At 42.0% G+C, this 25,791-nt stretch overlaps 1 protein-coding gene across 1 annotated transcript in view; it reads left to right on the top strand.

The window, feature by feature from the left end:
- Positions 1-25,791, top strand: part of EIF2AK4 (eukaryotic translation initiation factor 2 alpha kinase 4) — an 86,223-nt gene that overhangs the window by 37,249 nt on the left and 23,183 nt on the right. Inside the window, exons 12-27 of the mRNA XM_019519926.1 lie at positions 1,228-1,652; positions 2,756-2,825; positions 4,210-4,293; positions 6,139-6,261; positions 6,725-6,829; positions 7,362-7,422; positions 8,299-8,378; positions 10,134-10,235; positions 10,861-10,911; positions 13,899-14,135; positions 16,989-17,064; positions 17,883-18,004; positions 20,602-20,651; positions 20,782-20,950; positions 21,448-21,564; positions 25,577-25,642. Of these exons, the coding sequence (XP_019375471.1) occupies positions 1,228-1,652; positions 2,756-2,825; positions 4,210-4,293; positions 6,139-6,261; positions 6,725-6,829; positions 7,362-7,422; positions 8,299-8,378; positions 10,134-10,235; positions 10,861-10,911; positions 13,899-14,135; positions 16,989-17,064; positions 17,883-18,004; positions 20,602-20,651; positions 20,782-20,950; positions 21,448-21,564; positions 25,577-25,642 (1,938 nt within the window). The remainder of the gene's footprint in view (positions 1-1,227; positions 1,653-2,755; positions 2,826-4,209; positions 4,294-6,138; positions 6,262-6,724; positions 6,830-7,361; positions 7,423-8,298; positions 8,379-10,133; positions 10,236-10,860; positions 10,912-13,898; positions 14,136-16,988; positions 17,065-17,882; positions 18,005-20,601; positions 20,652-20,781; positions 20,951-21,447; positions 21,565-25,576; positions 25,643-25,791) is intronic.

Consider the following 25,791-nt stretch of genomic DNA (forward strand, 5'->3'; position numbering starts at 1 on the left):
TTTAGCTATGTGATTAAAATCACAATTAATTGCAAATATTTTTTTTAAATACGCAACTAATCACAATCAAATTTTTTAATCATTTGACAGTTCTACTTTATACCAATCAGTAGCTCTCAGTAGAGACAGAGACTTGACTAGAACTAAATGCTCGTTTATCGTGATGACCAGCGATCCTGGTTTTCTCTGTTTAAAAATCACAAATTCTCTGGGTTTGTTTGTTGTTTTTTTAAACCCCACAAATTCTCTGATTACAAACCTCAAATGCACATTTTTCCATGATTTGAAATGAAACGCCGCTATAATATATGTAGGCATCAGTTAAACACAATGTTTTATTGATATATTTACAATTTTAAAGCAGTTTGGAAGCCTACCAGCGCCTCAATCACTATAATAAAATAAAATCTAAATACCTATACATTTTGGTATTTGATTTTGGGTTTTTTATCATGGAAGATCAGAACTCCCCCTGCCCCCTTCACTCTCCAGGATGCGGGTCCAGCTGCAGCTGCCCCCCCTCCCCGCTTTGTGATATTGAGCAGCCCTGATATGCCAGTGCCCTGCCTATGCCATTGCCCCTCACTCCCCACTCCCTGCCCTGCTGCAAGGGGCCCCCAGCTGCCACAGCTATGGGGCCAGGGACTTCGGACCACAGCCCTTACCCGCCACAGCAGCATCTGAGCCCTGGCTGCTACCTGTAGGAGGTAGCAGCTGCTGTGGCAGAGTGGAGCCCGGAGCCTGGCTCCCCCTCCCCCATGGGCAGCACAGCTGGAGCGCAGAGCCCATCAGAGTGGCAGAAGCAGGCTTCCTGCTGAGGGATCAGGGCTCCCTGCCCTGCTGCCCTTCCCCCAGGGTCTCTGGGACTCGGCGTGGCAGGGCAGAGAGGGACTGGGCAGGGAAGCCTGTTGCTGCCATTGGGAGTTCCATGTCGCTATGGCGAGGGGCCCAACTCTGTGTTTTTCTCCTTTTAAAAGAGAAAATCCAGGTTTTTCTCCTTAGAATGAGAAAATACAGGTTTTACCATGTTTTTCTATGGTGAACATAAAACCTGGATCCCTGTTGATGACAGTCCTGGGGGTGTACAATAAATGTGCTTTAGTGAGGCAATGTAGTGAACTTTACAGTTGCCTCACAGTTAAATAGAGAACTTGATTCTTTGGTGCTGTTGCTCTGGCACCTTGCGTGGGCTCTGATAGTGAATGTTAAATTTGCTTTAACTGGCAGGTACAAAACAAGCTTGACGGCTGCTGTTATGCTGTGAAACGTATTCACATAAATCCTACCAGCAAGCAGTTCCGGAGAATTAAAGGGGAAGTAACATTACTTTCTCGTCTAAACCATGAGAATATTGTGAGATACTACAATGCTTGGATAGAAAAACATGAGAGCCCCCTCCTAAGTGCATCAACATCAGAAACTACAGGAGAGAAGAAAATCTTCACCAAGTTAGAGCTTAGTGGGAAACTTGAAGGAGAAACTATGGATGAAGTGGAGGCTAATGCCCCTCCCCCTGTTTTGACAAGTTCTATTGAGTGGAGTACCTCCTGTGAAAGATCTTCTAGCAATAAATTTAGTAGAGCTAATCAAGAATCCAGTGATGATGATGATGACGACGACGATGGTGGAGGGGTGTTCTCACAGTCATTTTTGTAAGTAGGCTTTAGTATTGGCATTAAGTGGGTAGTTATTATGGTACATGTTTTAATAATCTATTAAAAGGCAGATTTTCTTTAAATTTCTTACATGCACACTTTAAATTGATGAAGGTTTGCAGCATAAGAAGGAAAAGAAATTCAGTCCTAAGCTTCCAGGGAGGTCTTTCAAACAGTGTCATTGCAGAGTGTAGAACCACTCCAGCTTGTCCTCTTGGAGTTTTCCCAACTTAACAAAAATGTGACATGCTGTCCACATAAATCATTAGTCTTGCTACCACTATAAGACACTAGAAGAAAGAGAACAAAGCTAAGAAGTCCAAGGTGTCTGCCCTGCAAGCAAGCATCTGAGGAAAGTTACTCCTGTAAGTAGTTCCTTTCACGTAATTGCAGGATAAGGGTGTAAGATAGTTTTTTCGAAAAACAGAGTCAAGGCTACTTGCTGAGCACAGACAGTCACATCATGTAGGAAAGTCAATTTAGGTGACAGGAATTGGCATAATAGTAGGAGAGGAAGATCAGATCACTTGATTTTAAGGTAAGGAAAATGGATAAAGCATGAAGTTTCTTTCTCAGACGTTCCCTCCTTTTCTGTACGTGTGCCTTATGTATTTTTTGTCATTGGTGGGATATGGAACTTCTGAAGACGTATTTTTTTAATGAACCTTGAGTAACCAGCAACATAAAAACAGTTTAAAAGTTCTGAAAATATCTCATTTTTGTGCTTTGTGGTTTTAAAAGAACATTGCATAAAACTGTTCCTTTCTGTTTTCACAAGTTTTAAGGATCTTTTCTGGTTTTGTTCATTTTTGAGGTCTTTAGTTACTTTATTAAAATAAGTGAGTTCTTGTCCATAAGGTATAGAAACAAAATATTCCATTTTAAGTACCTTAAATATTTCATTTCAATAATGGTAACCAATGGGACCAATCTCTTATATTTAACCTCACACTTTTGGGTGTATTTTTGTAAGGAATATAAAAATGTCTCTACTCTAAACTCAGATTTTCTACTTTTACAGAAAATAACCTTCTAATACTGTTGCAAAATGGGTGGTTTAACATAATCAAAAAGGCACTTCCTTTGTTTTTTCTGAACAGACCAACCACGGATTCTGAAAGTGAAATCATATTTGATAATGAAGGTGAAAATAGTAAAAGTCCTTCTCTGGTAAATATTATATTACTTAATACTGACAGTGTTTTGGTAAAATAACTTTTGGAAGAGGAGATAAGACTATACATTACAAAACACAGATCTGTCTTGAGCTCAGTCTCTTTCCTCAGTACAGATAGTACACCTTCCAGAGTATCATCCTTGAAAGGCAATAATGCACAGTCTAATAAGCTACCTACTGTAATAATAGAAAAAAAGAAGTGGTGTCTTGGTTATGGGCAGTCTATAATCTTAGTTTCCCCTATCGTGCATTGAATGAAATAGAACTACTCCTTTGTTACTTGTGAGCATTGATTCCTGGAGGTTCAGGGCTTTTATATCTGATTTTTAGTACCTGGTCTCATTTGAAAACTCAAATTCTGTGCTGTTTAATCAAAGTTATTGATTACAAAATAATGACTACTAGCATATAATGACTTAAAAACAAAGTGAGGAGGAGGGTGTTTGTCAGGATGATGTGATGATTTTTTTTTAAAATCCTCTTCCTCACCACTTACTGGGTGAAATCAGTGCAATACATCACTTAAAAACTAATATATCCATTTTTCCTGCAGCCTACAGACCATGGGCTGAATTGGCCCATGGAGCAACATTATCCAGTCTGTGGGCTCCCCCTGGGTCCAGAAATTTGGTGGTAGGGGAGCAGTGGCAATGTTAATTGCCATAGCTCTTGGAGCTGTGGCAGTTAACACTGCTTCTCCTTGTCATGTCACCAAATTTCTGGACCTGTGGGGAGCCCTGTGGGCCAGATGCTGGCCCACACCGTGGACACTAGTGGCCTACAGCACTTAGGATCTCTGGCCTTGGTGGTTATATTTGACCTCAAGTTCAGTTACACTTTCCCTCTTCGTTGATGCTTTTTTGGAACTATATATCGTACATTAATGTAACCTTCAATTCTTAATTTTAATGTTACTGCAGAAAAGCCAGTCACTTTTAGTCACTGAAAAATAGTATATATTTTGTTGTTGTTGTTTGGACTTAAATTTAACATTTACTTTTCTAAATGTTTTGACCATGCTTTATTTTTCCATTAATATTTTTTTCCTTTTCTAACATAAGGCAATTTGAGGTTCAGATTGTTTACAAAATTTAGATGTTGCTTTGTGTTCTTTTAGCCTGTTACTACCAGGGAATAGGCAATATGTTAGCATTTTGAAAATGAGAGATGATTGATGAACATGTTTTGAAGCAGATTTCGAAGCAGTCTTAATGGGTAGAAACATGTGCCATGTGTTATCTGTCGTATTCTCATCAAAATCCAGCCATGGAAAGTCAGATTGCAGGAATGTATTCTGACAATCCAAAATGGTTTTATGGGTGAGGAGCTAGACTTCTCTATGTTTAGCTAACTGTTGTTGTTGTTGTTATATTGTAGAATGAAGAACACAGTGAAAAGAATAGTCACAGTGAAAAAGATAAAGTATCGGTGGTTCAGACGATACACTACCTATACATTCAGGTTAGACATTTTGTGGGGTTACTTAATGGTTGCCACCCTGAACCCCTTCCTTTGCCCGATTTGCTGCTCTGCTTTCTGCCTCCTGTCTTGTGCTCCCTGCCTCATCTGCTGCTCTTTCTGCTTCCTGCCCTGTGCTCCCTACCTGCACTCCTGCTCTGCTTTCTGCCTCCTGCCCTATCAACCCCTGTACTCCCTGTCCCCTTACCCATCTGCTGTGTGCCACACAGAGGCTGCCTGTGCCACTTGTGGCATCCATGCTACAGGTTGGCCACCCCTGTTCTAGCTCAAGTACTGCAGGACATGAGTTAGCACAGCAAAATTTAAAAGTCACATGTGCATAAGCATTTGTTCGGATCAATTCTGAATTACATTACATTAAAAACACACAGTCCAGTTAAGAGAGGACTAATGCATAAATACTTTTTTGAAAGTGGCCCCTAGTTACTAGAGACAGGAATTAATATCCACCTTTTGTGTATATGTAACTCTTGCTTGCCATCTTTACTTGGACTAATTTCCTAATCAGAGCATCACTCCTTTTCACTGTTTTGCAGTCACAGTGTTGCTTATGAACTTATTTCCAATCTTGGGACTTAAATACAGCCTATTAATTTCTAAAGATCATGGTCAGATTGAATAAATGTAAAAGGCAAAAGGTTGAGTAGGGTAGGGTGGCATTTTAGAGACTAACTGGTTCAGAGCTTGGTTTGATGCTGTGAGTGGACTGGCAGAAAAGAAAAGGTTTTATACAGGATGGGAAGGGATAGGAGGAGGGGACCCTGCTCAGAGAGGTAAAGAGTTAAGTTGATTAAATCAGTTGGGATGAATAAAGCAGATCACCTCTTGAAGGATACTGGAGTTAACAGCTAGTCTAGATAATGGACTAAGAATTCATAGTCCCAGTTGAAACTGGTTAACACGAGCCAGTCTGTGGATGATTTCTGTTTATGCAATTTCCTGCTCAAGTTGTTTTTTGAAGTTGTGCATGGTTGTTCTTTTTTTTAAGGATAGCTACTCTGAGGTCATTGATGGAATGTCCTTACAATACAATCCTCAAGCTATAGCCACTCAAATCAACGTAGTTATGACAAGGCAAGAGTCCCTCTGGTTGTCACTTACAGCCTCCAGCTTGAACACCATGGACATCACTAATGAGCTCCAACTCCAGTTGGAGTCAGTCCAGAAATATTTTAAAAACCAGTTTAAACCAGTATTTCTTCTAGATTTGAGGTCCACTGAGTTTTTATTTTTTTATTTTGAAGTCAAGGACAGGTTTCTTTTATAAGAGTTGGAATTTTGGGAGTTGTGCCAATATCAGTAGATGACAGTTCATCATTTTGGTAGATAAAGATTTCACAGAACAACTGAGCTGTTAAATCATATAAACCAGGGGTGTTCAGTCTACAGACCACAGGCCAGATCTGGCTTGTGGATTCATGCCATCCAGCCTGCAGGGGTCCCCAGAGGTCTGAAAATTTGGCAGCAGGGGGAGCAGTGGCACCAATTGCCACTCCCTTGCTGACAAATTTCCAGACCCCTGGAGAGCCTAATAAGCCAGATAACGTGCTAGATTGGTGTACAGGCGTGGCCTGGGGCCCAATTTGGGCGCACAGGCACCTGCCAGAAACAGCTGAGGGCCCCAGGGAAGTGGTACAGGGCATGATCTGGCCCTGCACCACACATCCAGCCCATGGCCCCAAAAAACTGAGCATAACTGATCTACACAGTTTGCTCTCAGCTCTTTTTGTGGTTGTAGAACAGAATAAAGCATTAATATATTTTCAGAGATAAATGTCTTTCATTTTTTTTCTTAACTAAAGCCATTTTTTGTTTTTGCATGTGAAGATGGAATATTGTGAAAAGAGTACATTACGGGATACTATTGACCAAGCATTGTGTGAAGATACCAGTCGTCTTTGGAGACTTTTCCGAGAAATATTGGATGGATTAGCTTACATCCATGAAAAAGTTTGTAAACATGATAGTATCTAGAGTCCTTATTAATTGTCTTGAGTCTGTAAAATAAGTCTTGTCTTGTTTTGTCTCTTTGTATACTCTATTCCATTATTATCCATTTTTTATCTGAAATAGCTTCATAAACTTTAATTTTTAATTAATTGCTGTAGACTTGCCTTAATTAAGCAAATTGTTATGTTTAAAAAAAGGTTTTTACCACTTAAAATTGATACCTGCTAAACTATAGTCTTCAAGCATTATCTCAATAATAATCACTAATTTTGTAGACTGTGTATACAGAGCCAAAAGAGGTCATTACTAATACTGTTTCATAGCCACTTATGAAAGAGAAGTTACATGTATTTAGATAGCTAGGTATGTGTGTAGGGGGCGGGGTTTGGGGGGGTGTACTTAACCAAACACACACATGCATCCAGCCCTTCTCATTCTTCTTCTTTTTTTACTTCATTAACAGGGAATGATTCACAGAGATTTGAAACCTGTAAACATTTTTTTAGATTCTGAGGATCATGTGAAAATTGGTGATTTTGGGTTAGCTACAGATCACCCAGCAAATACAGTAAGTGTGTTAAGTAAAATTTTTTATCATAATATCCAAACAATATCAGAAACTGCATGAGAACATTTTTATTTGATGTAGGAGTAACATGGCAGGAACATATTAAACAAAAGCGAATGCTCATTTGATTTTTAGTGCATAGATCCTTTATTTATTTCACTAGTTAATTTAATTCGACCATATAATTTAAGGCACTTTTTGTGTTCATACCTACACGCACCAAAGAGTAAAATGCATTTCTTACTCATTAATTGGCTTTATCATTGTCTAGAATTGGAGTGGGTGTGTTGTTTGTTTTTTTTAAGTTAAAGCCAAAATTTTCAAACTTGGGAGCCTGTCATATTCTTAAATTTGTGTTCAGGAGTGCAGCCTAATACATAATTAAAATGTTTAATTCTAAATAATTTTCAAAACAAATTACTATATTAATTGCAATCATGAAACTATAAACTGATATCTGAACAAGCCAACAAAAATCTTTTAAATATAGATGTAAAATTTGTCCTCTCCCACCTCCTCCCCCCCATTCCAGGTTGATTCTAAACAAGGGGAAGATCATTCAGACAGCAGTCTCGCTAAGCCTGACCCATCAGGTAAATCTAAAAATTATATATATTTTTTTGCATTTAAAACTAGTTTCAAGAAAAATTTTCCAATGGTTTTTGCTTTGTGTACTTGAACGAGGTGAAATCCTCCAGTCTCTATTGCTGAAAAGGATTATAAAACTCATGCCGTCTCAGTTCAGGTTTATTTTGTTCAAATGCAAATCCTTTTGCATTTGCTATACTAGGAGAGAAGTCCAGTGAGTCTGCAGAAAAATGAATTCACCTTTTTCTCCAAGGTTTACTTCTGTACAGCAGCAGATCCAGGAACACAGCAAGGGGGAGATGCCTTCCCCCTCCCACCCCTGTCCAATCCCCTACACACACACACTGGAGCTCAGAAATATCTGAGCTCACTGTCTTGTCAGTGAGCTGATGTTTGCCCTTCACCTTCCTCCGGCTCCCGCTGAATTCAGCAGCAAGGGAAAGGAGGGGTGGTGACAGATCTCAGTCTTTGTGCTCTGGAACCACATGAAAGCAGGGGCTCCAGTCAGATTCCGTGTCGAGAGCTCATGTGCAGCTTATTCAAAATGGGATGTGACTGTACTGCCTGCCCCCTCTGGATCCACCCTTGCCTCTGTACTTCAGTGAAATTGCCATCTGTGGGATGCATGTGTTCAGAGCTCTCTACATGATCAAGCTGTCTAAACTTCCATCCATTCTGTCCAGCCTGTGCATGTAAAGTGCAATTTTATAACTAGAAGATGCATAGCATTCAGAAGAAAAGAGAATCTTCCAAGTCATGCCAGTTCTTTGTACTAAAATCCTATTTAAAGAATAAGGAAACTATATTTTCTTAACCATTTTGCTGCTATATTCCACAGCAGCAGTTTCTCTTTGAAACTAACATTTTAAGTATGTTTACAGGTAGCTTGACAGGGATGGTTGGCACTGCATTATACGTGAGCCCAGAGGTCCAAGGAAGCACTAAATCAACATATAATCAGGTAATATTAATATAACTTAATAAAACACATGATGAAATCTGGAATACTGTGCAAAATTCTTATCTCCCTTGTTCAAGAAGTATAAATTCAAACTGGAACAAGGAGAGAGATACTACTAGGAAGATCAAGGAAATGAAAAGGCTAAGAAAGCTTGGCTTGTACAGTCTACAAATCAAAGGTTGAGAAGGGCTACACTTGCTGTTGTGAACACAGCAAGGAATTAAACACCAAAAAGGGAGAAGACCTACCATATTTACATAAATGTAAGATGACCCTGTATTTAAGACTATCTGCAATAATTAGATTCTATACATAAAAAAAATCATAAATTTGTTATAATTTTCCATGTATAGATTGATTGTTGGAGGGTTTTCTTTAATTCATCCCTCCCACTGTTTCAGGGGTGGGGATGCAGGTGGTGTGTGTGGGAAGGTCAAGCAACTTGCCCCCTGCTTGTGCCTGTCCTCTGCTACCTCTGCTCCCTACCTGGCCCCCCAGCCTCTGCTTTCCTCCTTCCCTAGCATCTGCTGTCCTCCTCTCCCCCTAGCGTTTGCTCCATGCCAGCAGGCTCCATCCCTGTTCTAGCCTTGGGCACTGAGCACAGTTCCAGCCCAGCCCCCCATATCAGCCCTGAGGGCTGCTCTGGTATTGGGCTGGTGCTGTGCTCAGTACCCCAGGCTGCAGTGTGCATAGAGCCTCTCTGCATAAACTGAAGGTAAGGGAGGGGGAGAGGGGCCCGTGGGGGAATGGGGAGATAGCATGCGGGGGGATGCAGAGAGGCAAACAGCAGCTGTAGCTACAGCCTCAACCCTGCATAGGGGCTAGAGCCCGAGCCATAGTAGCCGCTTGCCCCCCCTACTTAGAATCCATGATTTTAAGACGAGGGCCCCCCTCACATTATACGTGGGGGAAAACCTCACCTTGGAATCAAGTAAATACAGCAATATGTAAGTTTAAAAATATAGTTGGCAAAAGAACATATGAGTATTCACTGATTATATGTCAACCTAATTCTGAAATGAGGTGTCTAACCATCAGAGGACTGGGTTTCTGGAGCAGCTTTCTGATGGGAGCTTGAACACAAAAAAAAAAAAACAACCAACCTCCCTAACAAGCTTGATAGAGAACATTAAGAATTCAAGAAAGATTATATGATATAGTTTGCTACAACAGCAGGGAATTGTACTCCATATCCAGAGCCCGCCCAGTCTTATTTCCTATGGTTTTTTGTGAGTGAATAGTAACAGTCTTCTGTTCTGAGAGACATACCATAAAATCTCTGTATACTAAACTTTGTCTATCTGTAAATTGTCAGGTACAGATGTGACTAAAATGTAAAAGCTTAAAAGCTGAAATACTGCAGCCCTGCACACTAATTTAAAAAATATACATGGTAGCCATTGTTTAACCTTGATTATACAACTAAATTAACTTAACAAATAAAAATCAAGATATTTATTAAAGCTAGAGGGAAACAAAAATTTAATCTTTTTTAAGTCTTGGTCTTGCCATTTTTAGTCTTGCTAAATGTGTTTTGGGTTACTTGAAATAGCTGTAGTACCATGTACGAATGATAGCATAGAACTTACATTGTATGGGGAAATCTAAATGATGAACTATGTTTCTATTAGGAATAATTGCTCTTCTGGACTCCCAGAAGAGAATGGAAAGTAAGTTATTTTTTGTCTATTACTTTGATCATGTCAGAAATAACTATTGCAATTAGTTTCATTACTTGATTTTTTTCTTCCCTAGAAAGTGGACCTGTTCAGCCTGGGGATAATATTCTTTGAGATGTCCTACCATCCTATGAGTACTGCATCAGAAAGGATCTTTGTTCTCAGCCAATTAAGACTTGTATGTATAACATTGTTGCAGCTGTGTCTATCATACTTTAGTGAGTAAGAGGAGAAAAGTGCATAGAATATTGCAAGTAGATGTGCTATATATTGCATCTTGAAAGATTTTTATAGTTGGATAAATGGGAAATTGCATAGCTACCATGGACATTTGAGTTTATCTCACATTAAGGCAGTGAAAGAGGATTGCAGTTGTGATGGTCCAGAAATTATGCCAGAAGCAAGGATTTCTTAGGGTGATATCTTTTATTGGGCCAACTGTACAGTTGGGAGTTAGACAAGTTTTTGAATGTTGTGAGATCAAGGGGGTGGTGTGTTCACTATCTCCAAATTTTCTTCCAGAGGGTTGTTGCCGTAGACAGGTTGGGGACTCGTTTTTTTTTATAACTGGGTAACTTGTCAAAATAGAGACTGTCTTTTACTTTGTATTAAAAACCCCATAAATAATTATAAATAATAGCAGAGTGCTGTCTTGACAATTGTTAATTATGACAACTACATTTTTTGGTTCTGAGTAGAAAAATTTCTAGACTTACTGTCTTCTGTATATATATATTTTAATAAGGTTAGTTCACACAAGTTGGATTCGCTACTGTAATTCAAATGTATTTTATCTTTTATAGCCTACTATTGTATTTCCAGAAGACTTTGATCAAGTGAAACATGCAAAGCAGGTAATTTTACAGTCATTTTAATTAGTAGGTATTCTATATTAAGAAATGTTAATGATTATTTTTCACTTCATTTTAGATTAGTAATCTCTTCCAAATCATTATCACATGACATGAGAACAAAGTAAAAAGAAAACTCAAAAGGATAAAGCAGTTACCACAACTGACGTTACATATACTTAAAACACAAAGGACCAGATCCTATTCTGCCTTTAAGATGTCTTTGTCTTTGCTGCCACTACTCAAAAAGTAAATATCTCACCTCTGGAGTTCAGTCCTGTTCACCCAGGGAGATGTCATTCGCCCATTCTGTCACTGAGCAGCCTAGTGCTCCTGTAGAGGCCAATCCTGTTCCGTCCTTCTTTCTGACGATGAGAAGCCTTATGTGACTCCAAAGATAACCTCTTCTGCCTAGAGAGGCATGTGACTGTCATACTCAATGGAGAGTCTTCTAAACTTCAGTCACATAGATCTAGCTCAGTTTTACTTGCTTAGAAGGGCAAAGCTCAGACACCTCCCTTTCTAAGCAAGTTTGATCCCAAAAAGGTGTCCTAGTAGTTAGAGCACTTTCCCCAGAAGTGGGAGGATCTGTTTTATAGGTCTTCCTCAGGCGTATAGGGTATAAACCTATATCTACCCTACCCCTCAGCCTACAGGCTAGGCAGGGTTGAGGATGTCTTTCATCCCTTCTGTTGAAGCTGGCTTCCTGAGCATCTAAAAATGCAGAAGGTGGCTCTGACTTGGCCAGAGAGAAAGGCACTCTCCAGGGAGGGAGGGAGGTTCTGGCCTTTAGTCCCAGTGCTGTTTGTTGTTAGTGACAACCACTGAACAGCCTCATTGTTGTACTTTTAGGTTTGTGTTTTGCCTGTAGCTCTGCAAAATGCAAACCTGGTGGGGTGTGCTTGGAAAAAGACATACAGCTGTTAAACCACAGATGAGCCCTTAGCTGTCTAAAAGCCAGCAGGTGCCAGTTAGATAGATTCCTTAGAGGCACAATAGGATCTGGACTAAAATTCTCCTATGCAATCATATCTTTTAAGCTGAAATTGAAGCTGTGTTGCATAGCAGTTAGTCTAGCCTTTGTTTCAAATGCAGAAAATGTCACAGAAAAGAAGAAATGTTTGTGAGGTAAAATTATTGTTATAAGTTTGGCCCAGCTGCAGTGGCCACCAGAGGTTCATTTTGGCAGTGGAGACATCTGGAGCTCAATGGAGTCATACACCATCTTGGGATTTTTTTATATTCCTCCCCCTACCCCTTCTCAGCCGGGTCTTTATTCTGTTAGCCAGGAACAGGGTGCTGTACAATCGTTATGCCAGGGGTTGGCAACATTTATAAGCAGAGTGCCAAAATCACCTGCAGACTTGACTCATAAAATGTTGGCATGCTAGGGGTGGACAGTGGGGGAGCTGCAAGGGGCCCAATTCTTGTTGTGTCAGCATAGCCCTTTCCCCTTCACTGCTGTCTGCCCTGAGGTGTGCATCCCAAGCAAAATGCTTTCACATGCCACACTAGCACCCATGCCAGGGGTTGCTTACCCCTGGTTATGCACTCCTCTTAGGCTGGCCATATGGAAATCTGGGACATTATCTTGGAAATGTGGGACGCCACCCACTCCCCATCCCCTCAAGTCTCTCAAGTCAGTGGGGGCGGGCTGTGTGGAGGGCAGAAAGTAGTGTGTGCCTGCAGGGTACTTCATGCTGCTCTGATTCCCAGCCAGTGTGTGCCCCACGCCCCTTTGTTTCTGGGGCGCCAATTATAATTCCCAACAGCCAGCCAGGACCAGCCTCTGAAATCTGGGGCTGTCTCACCTGAAACAGATCATAGAGTCTCCTCTACATAATCTAGAAATGTCCATTATCCCAGGGCAATGGTCCATGGCCTGGCTTTGTGGGAGGGAAGGAGGTGTGGTCCAGCCTCAGAGTTGGGTGAATAGCCTGGCCCCACAAGGGGAGGGGACATAGCCTGTATCTGACCAGGCACACGGGTTTTGGGGTTTGAGAATTTGGCAGAAGGCAAGGTGGCCGTATTAATGTCCACACTTCCCTGCTGCCAAATTTCCTGACCTGTGGGGAGCCCCACAGGCCAGATGCAATGCCTCCATAGGCCACATTTGGCCCCTTCCTTTTTTCCTACCATTTCTGCTAATTGGTGGAATGGGTAAGTGAGTTTAGCATTAGGATGGGGAGATTTGAGCCACCACTGGCAGACCCCTGGCGAACCTAGAGCTCTGACAGCAACACTATCAGTTGTGGCAGGGTAAGGAGAGTAGTTCTTCCTGCCCCTTTCCATTCTTACAGGGTGAGAGAGGTCTGTGGTAGCTGCTGCTTTTGAGCAGCTGCCGACTAATCACTAACAACCTACCCCATTCCCCAGCAGAGGGGAGGGCAGGCTATCAATTGCTGGGTCCCTTAGGGGCAGGGTTATTCAACAAGCAGCTCCTGGTTGCCCCCTGGCCAGAAAGAGTTTGCTTTTGAGGTGACTTGGTAGCCCTTTAGCCAGAAAGCTGGTATGCTTGTATGCCCCCATCTTGCTACATGTTTCTAATGATGCAGATCTCCTGGACTTTTGCAGTGCTGCCATTAAATACCTGTCCCTAGCCTAAGATTTTTGTTTTCATTGTATCTATAGTTTAAGAATTCTTGTGGCATTTTTTACTAGACAGTCTGTGGTCTCTTAATCGGTATACTAATCATCGTTTTGTTGAAGTTTTTCCATCTTTTTTCCAGTTATGATACCATTACCTAGCACCCTAAGAGCTGTGACTGAAGTAATGAATTTTTAGTGGTGTTTATATACTCTGCTACTGTATCAGTAAAATGTATTAAAATAATGAGAGAACTTTTTTTTACAAGATTCAATATTAGCTTTCTCTATGGAGCCCCTAATTTTACTAACCTGTAACTGGTAATGCCGTCTTAAACATTCCTGCCATGCCACTTTTGATAAAAGTTAACATGATGCTGGGTTTTTTTTTGTTTAATTTGTAGAGATTGGTTATTAGTTGGCTTTTGAATCATGATCCTGCAGCACGGCCAACTGCCATGGAGCTACTAAAAAGCGAACACCTCCCACCTCCCCAGATGGAGGAGTCTGAATTGCATGAAGTACTTCACCATACCTTAGCCAATGTTGATGGGAAAGCCTACAGGACTATGATGAGTCAGATATTTTCACAACGCATCTCCCCAGCAATAGACTATACCTATGATAGTGATATGCTAAAGGTTAGTTTCAAATTGATTTTTTTTTTTAATCGCTCCAGCTAAAAAACTATAGATATGATAAGGCTGAAATCCTGCCTTTCATGGTCATTTCTAACAATGATTAATATTTCCACTTGGGTCCATTAATAAACTGTTAGATCAGGCTCACTGTTCTGATGTGTTCATTTAATTCATAACTTCTCTATTTGACAATCATATATTTGAATGAAAACTTAAACTTTGTCTGACTATGGGAATGTTTGCTTCCTATTCTTAATTTTTATTACATTAATGGCACTTGTATCTGAGTACCAATAGAATATATTTGTTTTGGGACATCACCGTGTCATACCCTTTCAGATCAGCCCTTTTAATGATAACAATTAAAACTTGTTTTTCTAAAATACTTTGTAAAATATTTCTAAACTTATTTCATGGTTTTTTTTCTTGTGTGTTTTTAATTACTAATGAACATATAAAAATAGTGACTGTATTTGCAGAGAATGACAGAATATATATCATTGGATACAGTATCCACTGTGGCTTGCTCTGGTCGTTTACCTTATTTACTCAAATTATTATAAGACACCCCCCCCAACAATTACAATCTGTATATGGAAAATATATACATTTGCATAATTTTCATATGTACAGTGTATTGGAGGTTTGCTCTTAATTTGTTCCCCTCCTACTGCTACAGCAGGCAAGATAAGTTTGGGGGGGTCTCTGCCCCATGCATACTATTTCAAGCCATGGTGACCCCGTAACTCAGCACTGCCCAGTATATGTGTGGACTCCAGATACCCACCACAAAGGCTAATTAGCCCATGTTTATGACTGGTGTTCTTGTCACGAATCCTGGGATCCTCTAAAAATGTGTATGCAGATGAGATGCAGAATAACCTGGGGGGTGGGGTTGCACTGATCATCAGGGATCCTGGTTTTCTCTGATAAAAAATTGCAAATTCTCTAATAAAATTCCTCAGATCTGCGATTAAAATTAAATGCCACATATATATCAATTAAACATAATGTTTTATTGATATATTTACAGTTTTAAAGCAATTTGGAAGCCAACCAGTGCCTCAATCACTATAATAAAATAAAATAAATTGGTTTTGGGATTTTATTATCATAACAAATCAGAGTTCCCCTGCCCCCTTAGCTCACAGAACACAGGTCCAGGCCCCTCACTCCCAAGCCACAGCCCTGCTGGTGCCCTTCACTTCCCCCGTCTTTGTCCCCCACTCCGCCCTGACGGAGGGGGCCCCCAGCTGCCAGGGTTACGGGGCCAGGGACCCAGGTCCAAAGCCCCCTGCCCCCTGCAGCAGCACCCAAAGCCCAGCTGTCGCCTGTGGGAGGCAGCAGCTGCTGCAACGGAGCACAGAACCTGGCCCCCTCTGCCCCATAGGTGGCATGGCTGGAGCCAGAGCCCATGGGTGCAGAGGTGCAGGCTGCCTGCTATGGGCTTGGGGGGGGGGGGCTGGCTCCCCACCACTGTGTACACTCCTGTTGGAGGGCTAGAGGGGACCCGTGCCCCGCAGACCTATGCCCCCCAGATGAGTGAGGGCTGCCCACTGCAGCCTTGGGCTCCCTGGCCTGCTTCCCTTCCTCGCAGCATCCACAGCCCAGCAGGTGGGACCCTGTGCAGCAGGGCAGAGTAGGGTAGCCATCATGGAGGACATTCCGATTTTCTGCTACTCTGTGCTCTATTGATACAAAACCCAACGCCTTTATTTCCTCTGTTTTTCTCTTCAAAAATGGAGGAGTCTGGTTTCGTATCGACAGAGGACAGAGGATAACCGGACTGTCTTCTATGATGGCCACCCTAGGGCAGAGCGGGGCTGGGCAGGGAAGCTGGCCACTGCGAGCTCTGTGCTGCCCTGGTGATGTGTCCCCTGCCTGCCCCAGCAGCAGCAAGGGGCACTACTCTGCGCCTCTGCCCTTGCTGCTGCCAGGCAGGCAGGGGGTGCTTCACCAGGGTGATGTGGGGCTTGCAGCAGCAAGCAGCTTCCCCACCCAGCCCTGCTGTGCCCTGCCATACTGAGTCCTGCTTGCTCAGCTGTGGAGGCTGCAAAGAAACAGGAATTATTGAAAGGCACAGCTCAGCTGTGGGAGTGAAGAGGAAATCTAAATATACGCAGTATAGTGGCTCACTGTGACTTGAAAAAGAGCATTGGTAAGGACTACATGCAATGGGCATTAGTCTTATTCAGATGGACTGCATTAACCTATCCTTTGCTTGCCTAATGTGTAGGGACCTACTGAAATCATGGTGGAAGTGGGCTGTGAGGCAGCTCTTTTAATTTTCCAGATTCCCCCATGTCCCCTCCTTGCCCTCCCATTGCTGATTGCCTTAGGGGCCCCAGTGGCTCTGCTGCTTGTTGCTGACTGACTGGGAGGGAAAAACCATATTTAAAACCAGTTTTCGCCTCCCTGCTGATCATAAGTGCATGGCAGGGCTCCTCCGCCAATTGTTGGAGGAGAAGGAGGGAACATACAGGGGAGCCTGCAAAATTAAAGGAACTGCTGCTCAGCCCACATCCACCATGAATTTGGTAGGTCCATACTAACATGGGCCAAGTATTTTACAGTCATATTCAGTGTTGGCTTTATTTTAGTCAGCTTCATAGTTGATTTGCATTACTGAGCACATGCTGCTTTAGGCAGCAGTTTAAGGGATAGACAGTGTATTTAACAAGGTTTCATTGTATGCAATTATAAGATGAGGAGCTTTTTTCACCCATGCTGATTGGGGGTGGTGGGGGGAGGGACCTCATCTTATATTTGAGTAAATACAGAAGTCCATATGGTGATTTCTGCATCTAAGTCTGTGTATAAGTGCTACTTCTTTAAAGGGATTTTTGTTTGCAGGGTAGTTTTTCGATTCGGGCAACTAAGATACAGCAGCACGTGTGTGAGACTGTCAGCCGGATCTTTAAAAGACACGGTGAGTTTATTTACAAGCGTTCCTTATTTTTTGCCTAAGGCATAACTTTATATATAAGAGATGTAGAGAAGTCCCTTATATAGGGACTTTTGCCAGTACAGTGATTTCAGTACTAACGAATTAGACACAAGGTTGTATTGACCAATAGATGCACATTGTTGAGGTTTTAAAACTTTTTTTATTTTTATTTTTACATATGAGAAACTGGCTTTAAATTTCAACTCTTATGTGGGCAATGCTGAGGTTTTCAGATCTTAGTCTGTTTAAGTCCCATGTCTTTCAATGTATACTGAATTGTCTATTCTGATGACCAACACTGCAAAGCTTTTTAGAGTAGGAGTTTCTTTATAAGTATTATTTAGGTGACTGCGTAACACTAGTGTCCAACCTTCCAGCCTTCCGGGCCACATGAGTGGCATAGGATTGGGCTGCATGCTGGATCCTATACAGGGTCAGCACTTGGGGTCTGTTCGCAGCTGTGATTTCCACGTGCCCCAGTCTGGCCACAGAGTAACCCCTTGCACCTGCCCAACTTCATGCTGTTATGATCTAGTGTGCAGGCCGACAATATCCAGCTTTCAGAGCTCCCCACGGGTTTGGAAATTTGGCAGCAGGTTAGTGGCAATTAGCGCTGCCACTGCTCCCCTGCTGCCCAATTTCCAGACCTGTGAGGAGCTTGTGGGCCAGAGGTTGAGCCCTGCTGATGTAGATTAAAGCCAGGTAGCAATAGTTAGTATTTCCTTAATAGTAATTTAAGCAAAGAAACAAAGTCTGGGATCTTTTACAAGCACTAATACTATTTTACCAATGTTGTGCAGGAGCTATCAAGTTACCCACCCCACTGCTAATGCCTAGAAATAGGAAACTGTATGAACATAATGAAGCTTCATATTTCATGGATCACAGTGGGATGCTGGTGATGCTGCCTTATGATCTCAGGGTAAGTTGTGTACTCTTCATATTTTAAGCTGGGTTTGGGAAATTGTTTCTGTTGTTTTCCTTGATTTGTGCATCAAGATTTTGGAACAGGATTCCCCTTTTACCTTACCGTTACCAGAGACTTTGTGATGCAGGTACCTTCCTATCTTCCCTTGGATGCAGTTTTCCTGCTTTGATGACCATTTGATCAAGTAGGGAGGGAGGACAGGAAAAGGGCCACTTGAGAAAAGTAGCTCATACGAGCTCTACTTTTTTCATCATGATCAAACTATAGTCATAACTCCAAGGAAGCATGTCCAGTCAGATCTGTGCCTGCATTTGTCTTTAGTAGTAACCATCCCAATGAACCTCCGAGTAGAAGAAAAACAAATTACTGAAAAGTGCTACTGCTTTTTCTATTCTAAAAAACTATATTTAAGAAAAACACCTAATTAATAGATATGGTGTGTGACAGTGTTAAGGTTTGGTTTTGTTTTCCCTTCACATGCACCTATGTGAGGAAAAAGATTTCATTCACTCGTTTATGGTCCATTCCTTCACACATATAACTCGGGATAATAATGTCCTCTACTCTTTTGTTTACCATATATATGTACTGTACCATATGTATGTATGCATTGCTGTTCCTGCAGCAGCACTCACAACTGCTCTCAACAGATCCTTAGTGATGCTGTTTCAGAGGAAGACTGCAGGCTGGTCTACAGTATGCAAGTAGAATTACTGTCACCATCCCCTCCTTCCAGTCAGATCATAGATTTTCTCCAATGCCGCTAGGCAGTAACTGCTGTAGATGTCAGATACATAATTCAGTTTAGCCTTTTGTGGTTTAGTTGATCATTTTACAAAAATCAAGTATAAAATGACACTTTGCTAAATTGGCTATGAAACTAAAGTGACGAGATATTTCCAGATGACCTTGACTTTTTATAGTGAAAGTAGGGACATTTTTTTTTCCCTGCCTGTGAAAGCTACAGCAGAAAAGAGGCTTCTCTGATGAAGGTCCAAGGTAGAGGGGTTGTGTACAGGTTCCACCTGCCCATTACAGTCCCTTTTTCTCTCCTCTGACAAGGTCTGCCCTTTACACAAGATGGTTCGTTCTTTGCTGAGACTGGACGGTTTGTCATCTTGAAATGTTCGCTTTTGTGTGTCGTGTGTACATAGCAGTTCCAGGAACCACATCATCATCATCATCATCATTATTATTATTATTATTATTATTATTATTGATGATGATGATGATCATAATTTGCCTACTGCAGAACATCACAGTTGCTTATCATTCTAGAACAGTACACTGTGTAGTATCAGATTGCATTTTTTAACTGTGTCCTTGTCAGTTTTCTTTCTTCCTCTGTAATTGTTATCCAAATAGTTCTTCACAAAATTCTTTTTTCCAGCTTCTGCTTGATTGCCAGCTTACACTTCTGTAAGTAGAAGTGCAGGCTAGAAGCCTTTAAAGCAGGGATGGGGAACTCCCAGGCCACTGGCTGGATGCGGTTGGCCAGGGACTCCATTTCCCAGCCGCCCCTGCCTGCACAGCTTGTGTTGGGCACCATGGAGACCCCAGCCTCAGCCACGCCAGCAGCATGTGCAGCAGATCAGTGCAGGAGGCTGCTCCAGAGCTGCTGGGATCTTGCAGCGGGACAGCTTGCTCCAGAGCAAGGGCAGAGCCACAATCTGTAGCCTGCATGCTCCAGGCAGGGACATGCATGCAGGGAATCATGGCTCTGCCCCGGCTTCTTCCAGCAGTGACTCCCTGTCTGGATCCGGGGCAGAGCCATGATTCCCTGCATGCATGCCTCTGCCTGGAGCGTGCAGGCTACAGATCGCGGCTCTGCCCTGGCTCCGAAGCAAGCTGCCCCCGCCACAAGATCCTAGTAGCTCTGGAGTAGCCCCCTGTGCTGCTCTGCCATGCCTGCTGCTAGCATGGCTGAGACTGGGGTCTCCATGGAGACTGGCACAAGCCGTGCAGGCAGGGGCAGCTTGGAAATGGAGTCCTTGGCCACCTGCATCCAGCCTGTGGGCCAGGTGTTCCCCATCCTGCTTTAAAGTGTCTTTCTTCATAAATGGTAGGTAAAAAGTCTTATTTTCCCCACTGCTACACTACTTTTAAGCCAGTGTGATACCACTGGAATAAAAGGAAAATCTAAGTATCTGATAGGCAGGGCCCTCATGGTCTTGGTCTTCTTGCTGGAAGCAGTGATTCCTGAGGATGTTATGGACCCAGCAGCACTGGCTTGGTACTGCAGTTTATAACTTCCTGATACATCACTGGGAACTGAGCATGGCTACTTCTTTTGGATAGTGCCCTGTATTTGATTTTTGGGTGCAAATCTTGTGCTTCTCTCCCCATGTCTGCGTAAAGGATGAAATAGCATTTTCCTAGAAAATACATCTAAGATACTTGCAGCTACTTAAATACTTTTAGAGACTATTACAGATGGGAGGATAAAGGGGTAACTGTATAGTGTATAATTCCATGTTATTCTAAGAGCACAAGTCGGAATGAAGTTGTATGTGTAAGCGTGTATGTGTGTGTATACACACACATATGTGTATGTATAATGTAATATCTCAACCATCTTTTTGTGTTTACAGATTCCTTTTGCAAGATTTGTAGCTAGAAATAGTATATCAAACTTGAAAAGGTAAGGGAAATGGCTGAGAGGGATAATACCTATTCATCCTAAAAAGGTTTAACATTTGTCCGTTGCTCACATAACTGTTCAACACAATGACTGCTCTATATGTATTTATTTATCCTTTTGTTTTTTGTAGGTATTGTATAGAACGAGTTTTCAGGCCTCGGAGATTAGATCGTTGTCACCCCAAAGAACTCCTAGAATGTGCATTTGACATTGTCACTTCCACTGGAAATACCTTTTTACCTATTGCAGAAGCAATCTATGCCATTTCGGAAATCATCCATGAATTTCCAGTTCTGCAGGTTGTTCCTCCACTCTGCTCTGCTGACTAGTATATTGTTTTTCTTTAGCTACTTTTATGATAACGTGTTGTTTTGTTGGAGAGGAGACCATAAATAAGGCAATATGCCAGCAAAGATGACTACTAAGAGAGACAATTTTTATCTGCCAATGAAAACATTTTTGTGTTTTGACTTCTGATAAAAATTGAAAACTGAATCACTGTGACTGAAAAATGTTTTGCAAATTATATTTCCAGTGAACAGTAAGTTGTTTTGCAAAGGATGTCACAGTAGAACACTTGAAATATAATGGCTCTCTTCCTTCAAGGGAATGTTTCTCTTTTGATTCTGATACTGAAGTTGGTGTTAAAAAAGGGCACAAATTTTACCAGCTCTGGACTGTACAGAGGGGAAACTAAGATAACAGGGAAGTTCAGAATTAGTCTCGGTAAAAGTGAAAAGTTATTTTACATTTTGAAATGCCCATAAAATATTGTATTTTTCCTCTCTTCTCTTAGGAAAGAAACTACAGCATCTACCTAAACCACACTGCCTTATTGAAAGCTATACTCTTGCACTGTGGAATACCAGAAGATAAACTCAATCAAGTTTACATCATTCTGTATGATGTTGTGGTAAGATTAGTGACAAATGCAAAATTTAGTTTAAAAATTCAAATGTGGAATGCTTAATAAAACATTTCATTCATTTTTTCCCATTGGTTCATATTTTTCAAATGTGGGCTGAAGCTGACTTTCACTGTTCAACTTTCTGACATCTTGGTACCCCTCCATTCCCCAGGTTATTAAGTAGTAGTCAGTCCCTCTGTAAAACAAGTGTACATGGTATAGACCTTCAGGGTGGCTCTAGAATAGATGTTGTTCCAGTCATAGCATTGCCTTCCTTGCACGATGAAGACATTGCAGCATGTCCATGGGCTGCACCTGCATAGGATCGGTTGTCAGGAAGAGGAAAAAAGGAATAACAGTTTGCACTGTGGTCGCTGACCAGCTGGGGGAGCTCTCACTGGTCAGCAGCACCAATGAAATAAGTAAATGACTCTACTAAGTTCACTGTGGCAGGGGTGTCTTTACTCATCTGCTCTGTTTGCATGGGGAGTGGGGGCAGTGTTGCCCCAGGATTCCTTTTACCACAGACCCCTAAGGATTGACATGGCCCCTTGTCCAGTTTGGTAACAAGTGAACTTTATTTAGTAACCCCTAGGCTCATTACAAGTATTCTTCCTTGTAATAGGACCTGGCAAGCAGTTCTTTAGACATAAAAGCAGCGACCTTCAGTGGTACCAGCCTCAGATCCTCTGCTGGGTGTGTGGGATGTTAGTTTCTGAATTCCTTGTTACTCAAAGCAAGAATTCCAAGTCTGCTCCTGTCTTGCCAGGGTAGCAACATAAACACACACTGTCTCTTTGTTTGTCCACTACATTTGTAACTTTCTCATCTCAAACTGTGCAATCCTCAAATGTCTTACCTCATCTTTTTAGATAATATACTCCAATCCTATTCCATTTTTGGTTTTCTTTCCTTTTAGGGAAACTACTGTGTGGCAGAAAGCCACCTTGGTTTCTCCCCAAAAATCTCTGCCCTGTGACACTGTGATTTAAATCTCTGTGCTGTGACCATTCAATTAGGATGGGCCCAGCACACGGGACCACACCCTCAGCCTGTCTCTTTAGGGAACTTGAGCTGGCTGCATTCCTGAGGGAGGGGGAAACCTGCTCCCTCTGCTTACGTGACTTGCATCACTTACCTGGGTAAGGGGTTTCTACCTGGGGAGCTGGAATCTGCCCGGTAACAGGTGATGCATTTCAAATTGGTTGGCTTACAGCCAACTGGGGCTGACCTCCGCTGGCCCAGGTGAATGAGGTCACAGGGGCTATATAAGTTAGGACGGGGAAGGAGGCGGTCTCTCCTCTCCGGCCATGAGGTGACGCAGCAGCCAGGCAGGGGACAGAGAAGCCTTAACATCTGAAACTGGCTCTCTCCCCCCAAACTCACGAGCTAGGAACCGCCTGCCTCCAAAGGGAAACTTCACCTGCCTTTGGAAGATGCTTGTGAGTAAGCTACTCAATCTGATTAGATATTTAGCTGGAAGTATAACAGATGCGTAATCAAAAGGCTACCACAGCCAGACTGTTTGCTCTTTAGGATTTCTAGATATTGCTCTATCCTGTACCCTAGTTTACCCTACCCCCTGTAATCAATAAAGTTCTCCTTTTTGACTGGTGTGGGAGACTTATTGAGGGGTGGGTCTAAATTATGCCTAAGAGACCCCTTAGGTCTGTGGACTAAGGGAGACTATACCTTTTTGCCCCCGGACTTGGGGAAGTACCCCAAGTGCCTGTACTGGGTTGAGTACCCGTGGGACTTTAGGCCTGTGTTACCCCAAGGACACAGGGCCGCGAGACAGTCCATTCTTGGGGTGGTGGCGGCACGTTACCCCCAGACCAGCGAGTGCTCCGGGAGAGGGGTCAGCCGGACATAAGGCGCCCCTAGGGAGGCATTCGGAGCATGGAAGGTGGTCGGGCGCAGGGAGGTGGGTGGCTCAACGCAGGAGCACCCCCTACTGGCCCGCCTCACGTGGTGGAAACAGCGGAGGGATACGAATACCCAGCTGTGTTCCTGAGGTGGGATCTCTGCACCCGCCACATACTGTACCTGGTTAGGCCACCATACCAATCACAGCACTCATTTTTCCCAGTGCCTTATAAGGTACTTCATACAATTTAATTGCTTAGATCCGGGAAGGCCTAAAGTTATGCTAAGAGCCTGAGCATAACTCAGTTTGCCCGCTACAGGCAGGGCATGGTATTTCTGCTGAGTGGTGCTGAGTAGGAGGAATGAACCTAGGGCCCAGAACTATTCTAGAGCAGGGGTTTCCTCCACGTTCTTTTGCAGAGAAGTTTACACTGGAGAGGAGGTAATGTACCCAGGGATGCCGGAGGGCCGGCAGATTGCTGTTACGCAGTGTATTCCTTGCTACATGTGCAAATGTATAGCTGGTTGTTATTCAGCTTTAAGTTGTTACACAAATTGCCAATTGCTCAAATCATGAGTGAGACTTAATAAAGGCAAGGTGCTGCATTCATTGATGACATGAGTTAGATATAGAGGTTTGGGCACACTATTCATACAAACACACGTGGATCATCATGCACATCATTACACACAGGCATACACATACACAAGACAACTATTTCATCTACACATACACCAGATATAGTTACCAGCAGTAGTTGCTCAGTATCAGCCCAGGGTGGCCAACCTGGGCTTATTGAGTAGATGATGATGATTTGAAGATAGCAGATTTAAAGATAACAGCTGGAGCGGAGTGAACAGATGCATCTGTGCTCCAATGAAACAACAGTAGAGAAAGAGACTCACCCAACTTGGCATTTTCAAAGTGTTCTTTTATAGGGATTGGCATCCTTTGTTTCAGTGCTTTGGGTTTTTTCGATACCCAGCTTTTGTTTTTGTGGTTGTTCTTTTTTTGTCTTCAGCTTATCTTAGCATTGGAATGTTCTTGTTGCCCATCTTGCAGAATTTTTTCTTCTGTTATTTCCTTTGTGCCCTCAAGCTTCAAAGAGATTCTTCAGCTGTTTGTTAGTTAGTTACTGGCTGGTAACTTACATTTGGCGCCTTGTTGCTTACATACACAGTTAAATCTTCTTCTCCCATCTCTGCCATTCTTTCACCATTCACTCTTTTGCACACACTTATACATAAAGGCTATGCAGAGTTCGTTCACTTACATCAAGCAGAAGGATACAAAATGGAGTTTTCAAGTTGCTTACAGGACAAAACTAACATGGTTATATTTTACTTTTACTACACTCTATGTTAACATCAGCTACATTAGTTCAGTTCATGCTACAAAGTTACTACATATTTTCGAGGTTTAACTTTATAGCTTTGTGGAGCTTTTAATAGTGTGGTAGGTGCTTTTCACATGTAGCTGGTCTCAGTTAATTGTGCAGTTAACTAGTTAATTGCACACTAACTAACATGTAGAGGGGGCCTCACTGTCCAGCATAAAGTGCTATACTGTGAGTTAGGTGCACTCTGTTCTAGCATACATATAACATATCTGATTTTAATTTAGTTCTGACTCTACAGATATACTGAGCAGAAAGGAGAGTTAAAGAATGTGTTCCTGTTATTTAAACAGTTTCATATTTTTCATAGTTTTTGCTATTCACGTTGCTCAGTCAGATGAGAGAAAATGGACTGAACTTCATATTATAAATGCTAGAGGGATGTTTAAATACCTACAAGAGCTTTCCATATTGGCTTTTACAAGCTCATATAAATATTTGTTTAGCATTAATTTCTATTAAAACTTTTAGCAAAAGTTGATTTTTTATTTTTTTTTTGTATGAACTTTTTTGTTGTAAAGTGACCAAAGTGAAAGTGGTGGCATTCAGAGACAAATACGGGACTTCAGTTTTGCCGTTCTTACAGGGAGGTTTCAGAGGGTTATTGCACTTTTGAAGAAGACATCTTAAAAGGAGGAAAAAAACCCTTAGGAGTTATGTCTTAATCCTTGTCTCCAACAATTTGATAAATACTTTTTTTATCAAAATTGACTTTTTTGAAAGCTGCTGATGCATGATGATTTGTTTTGCTTTAGACTGAAAAGCTAACTAAAAGAGAAGTGGAAGCCAAATTTTGCAATCTTTCTGTGTCACCAAATAGTGTAAGTATTTCAATTAAGCTTTATATTTCCTGACAGCTTACTGTAAATCTGTGGTACCTTAATTTCCATAAAACCTCTACTAAGACCGTGCAGTCCCTGAAGAGAAAAATGCCTCTCTCTATTGCAGCTAGAATTATATTAGTCTCTTT

This window comes from Gavialis gangeticus, unplaced genomic scaffold (genome assembly GCF_001723915.1).
Source record: "Gavialis gangeticus isolate Ggan-Ray unplaced genomic scaffold, GavGan_comp1, whole genome shotgun sequence".
Taxonomy (NCBI): Eukaryota; Metazoa; Chordata; order Crocodylia; family Gavialidae; genus Gavialis; species Gavialis gangeticus.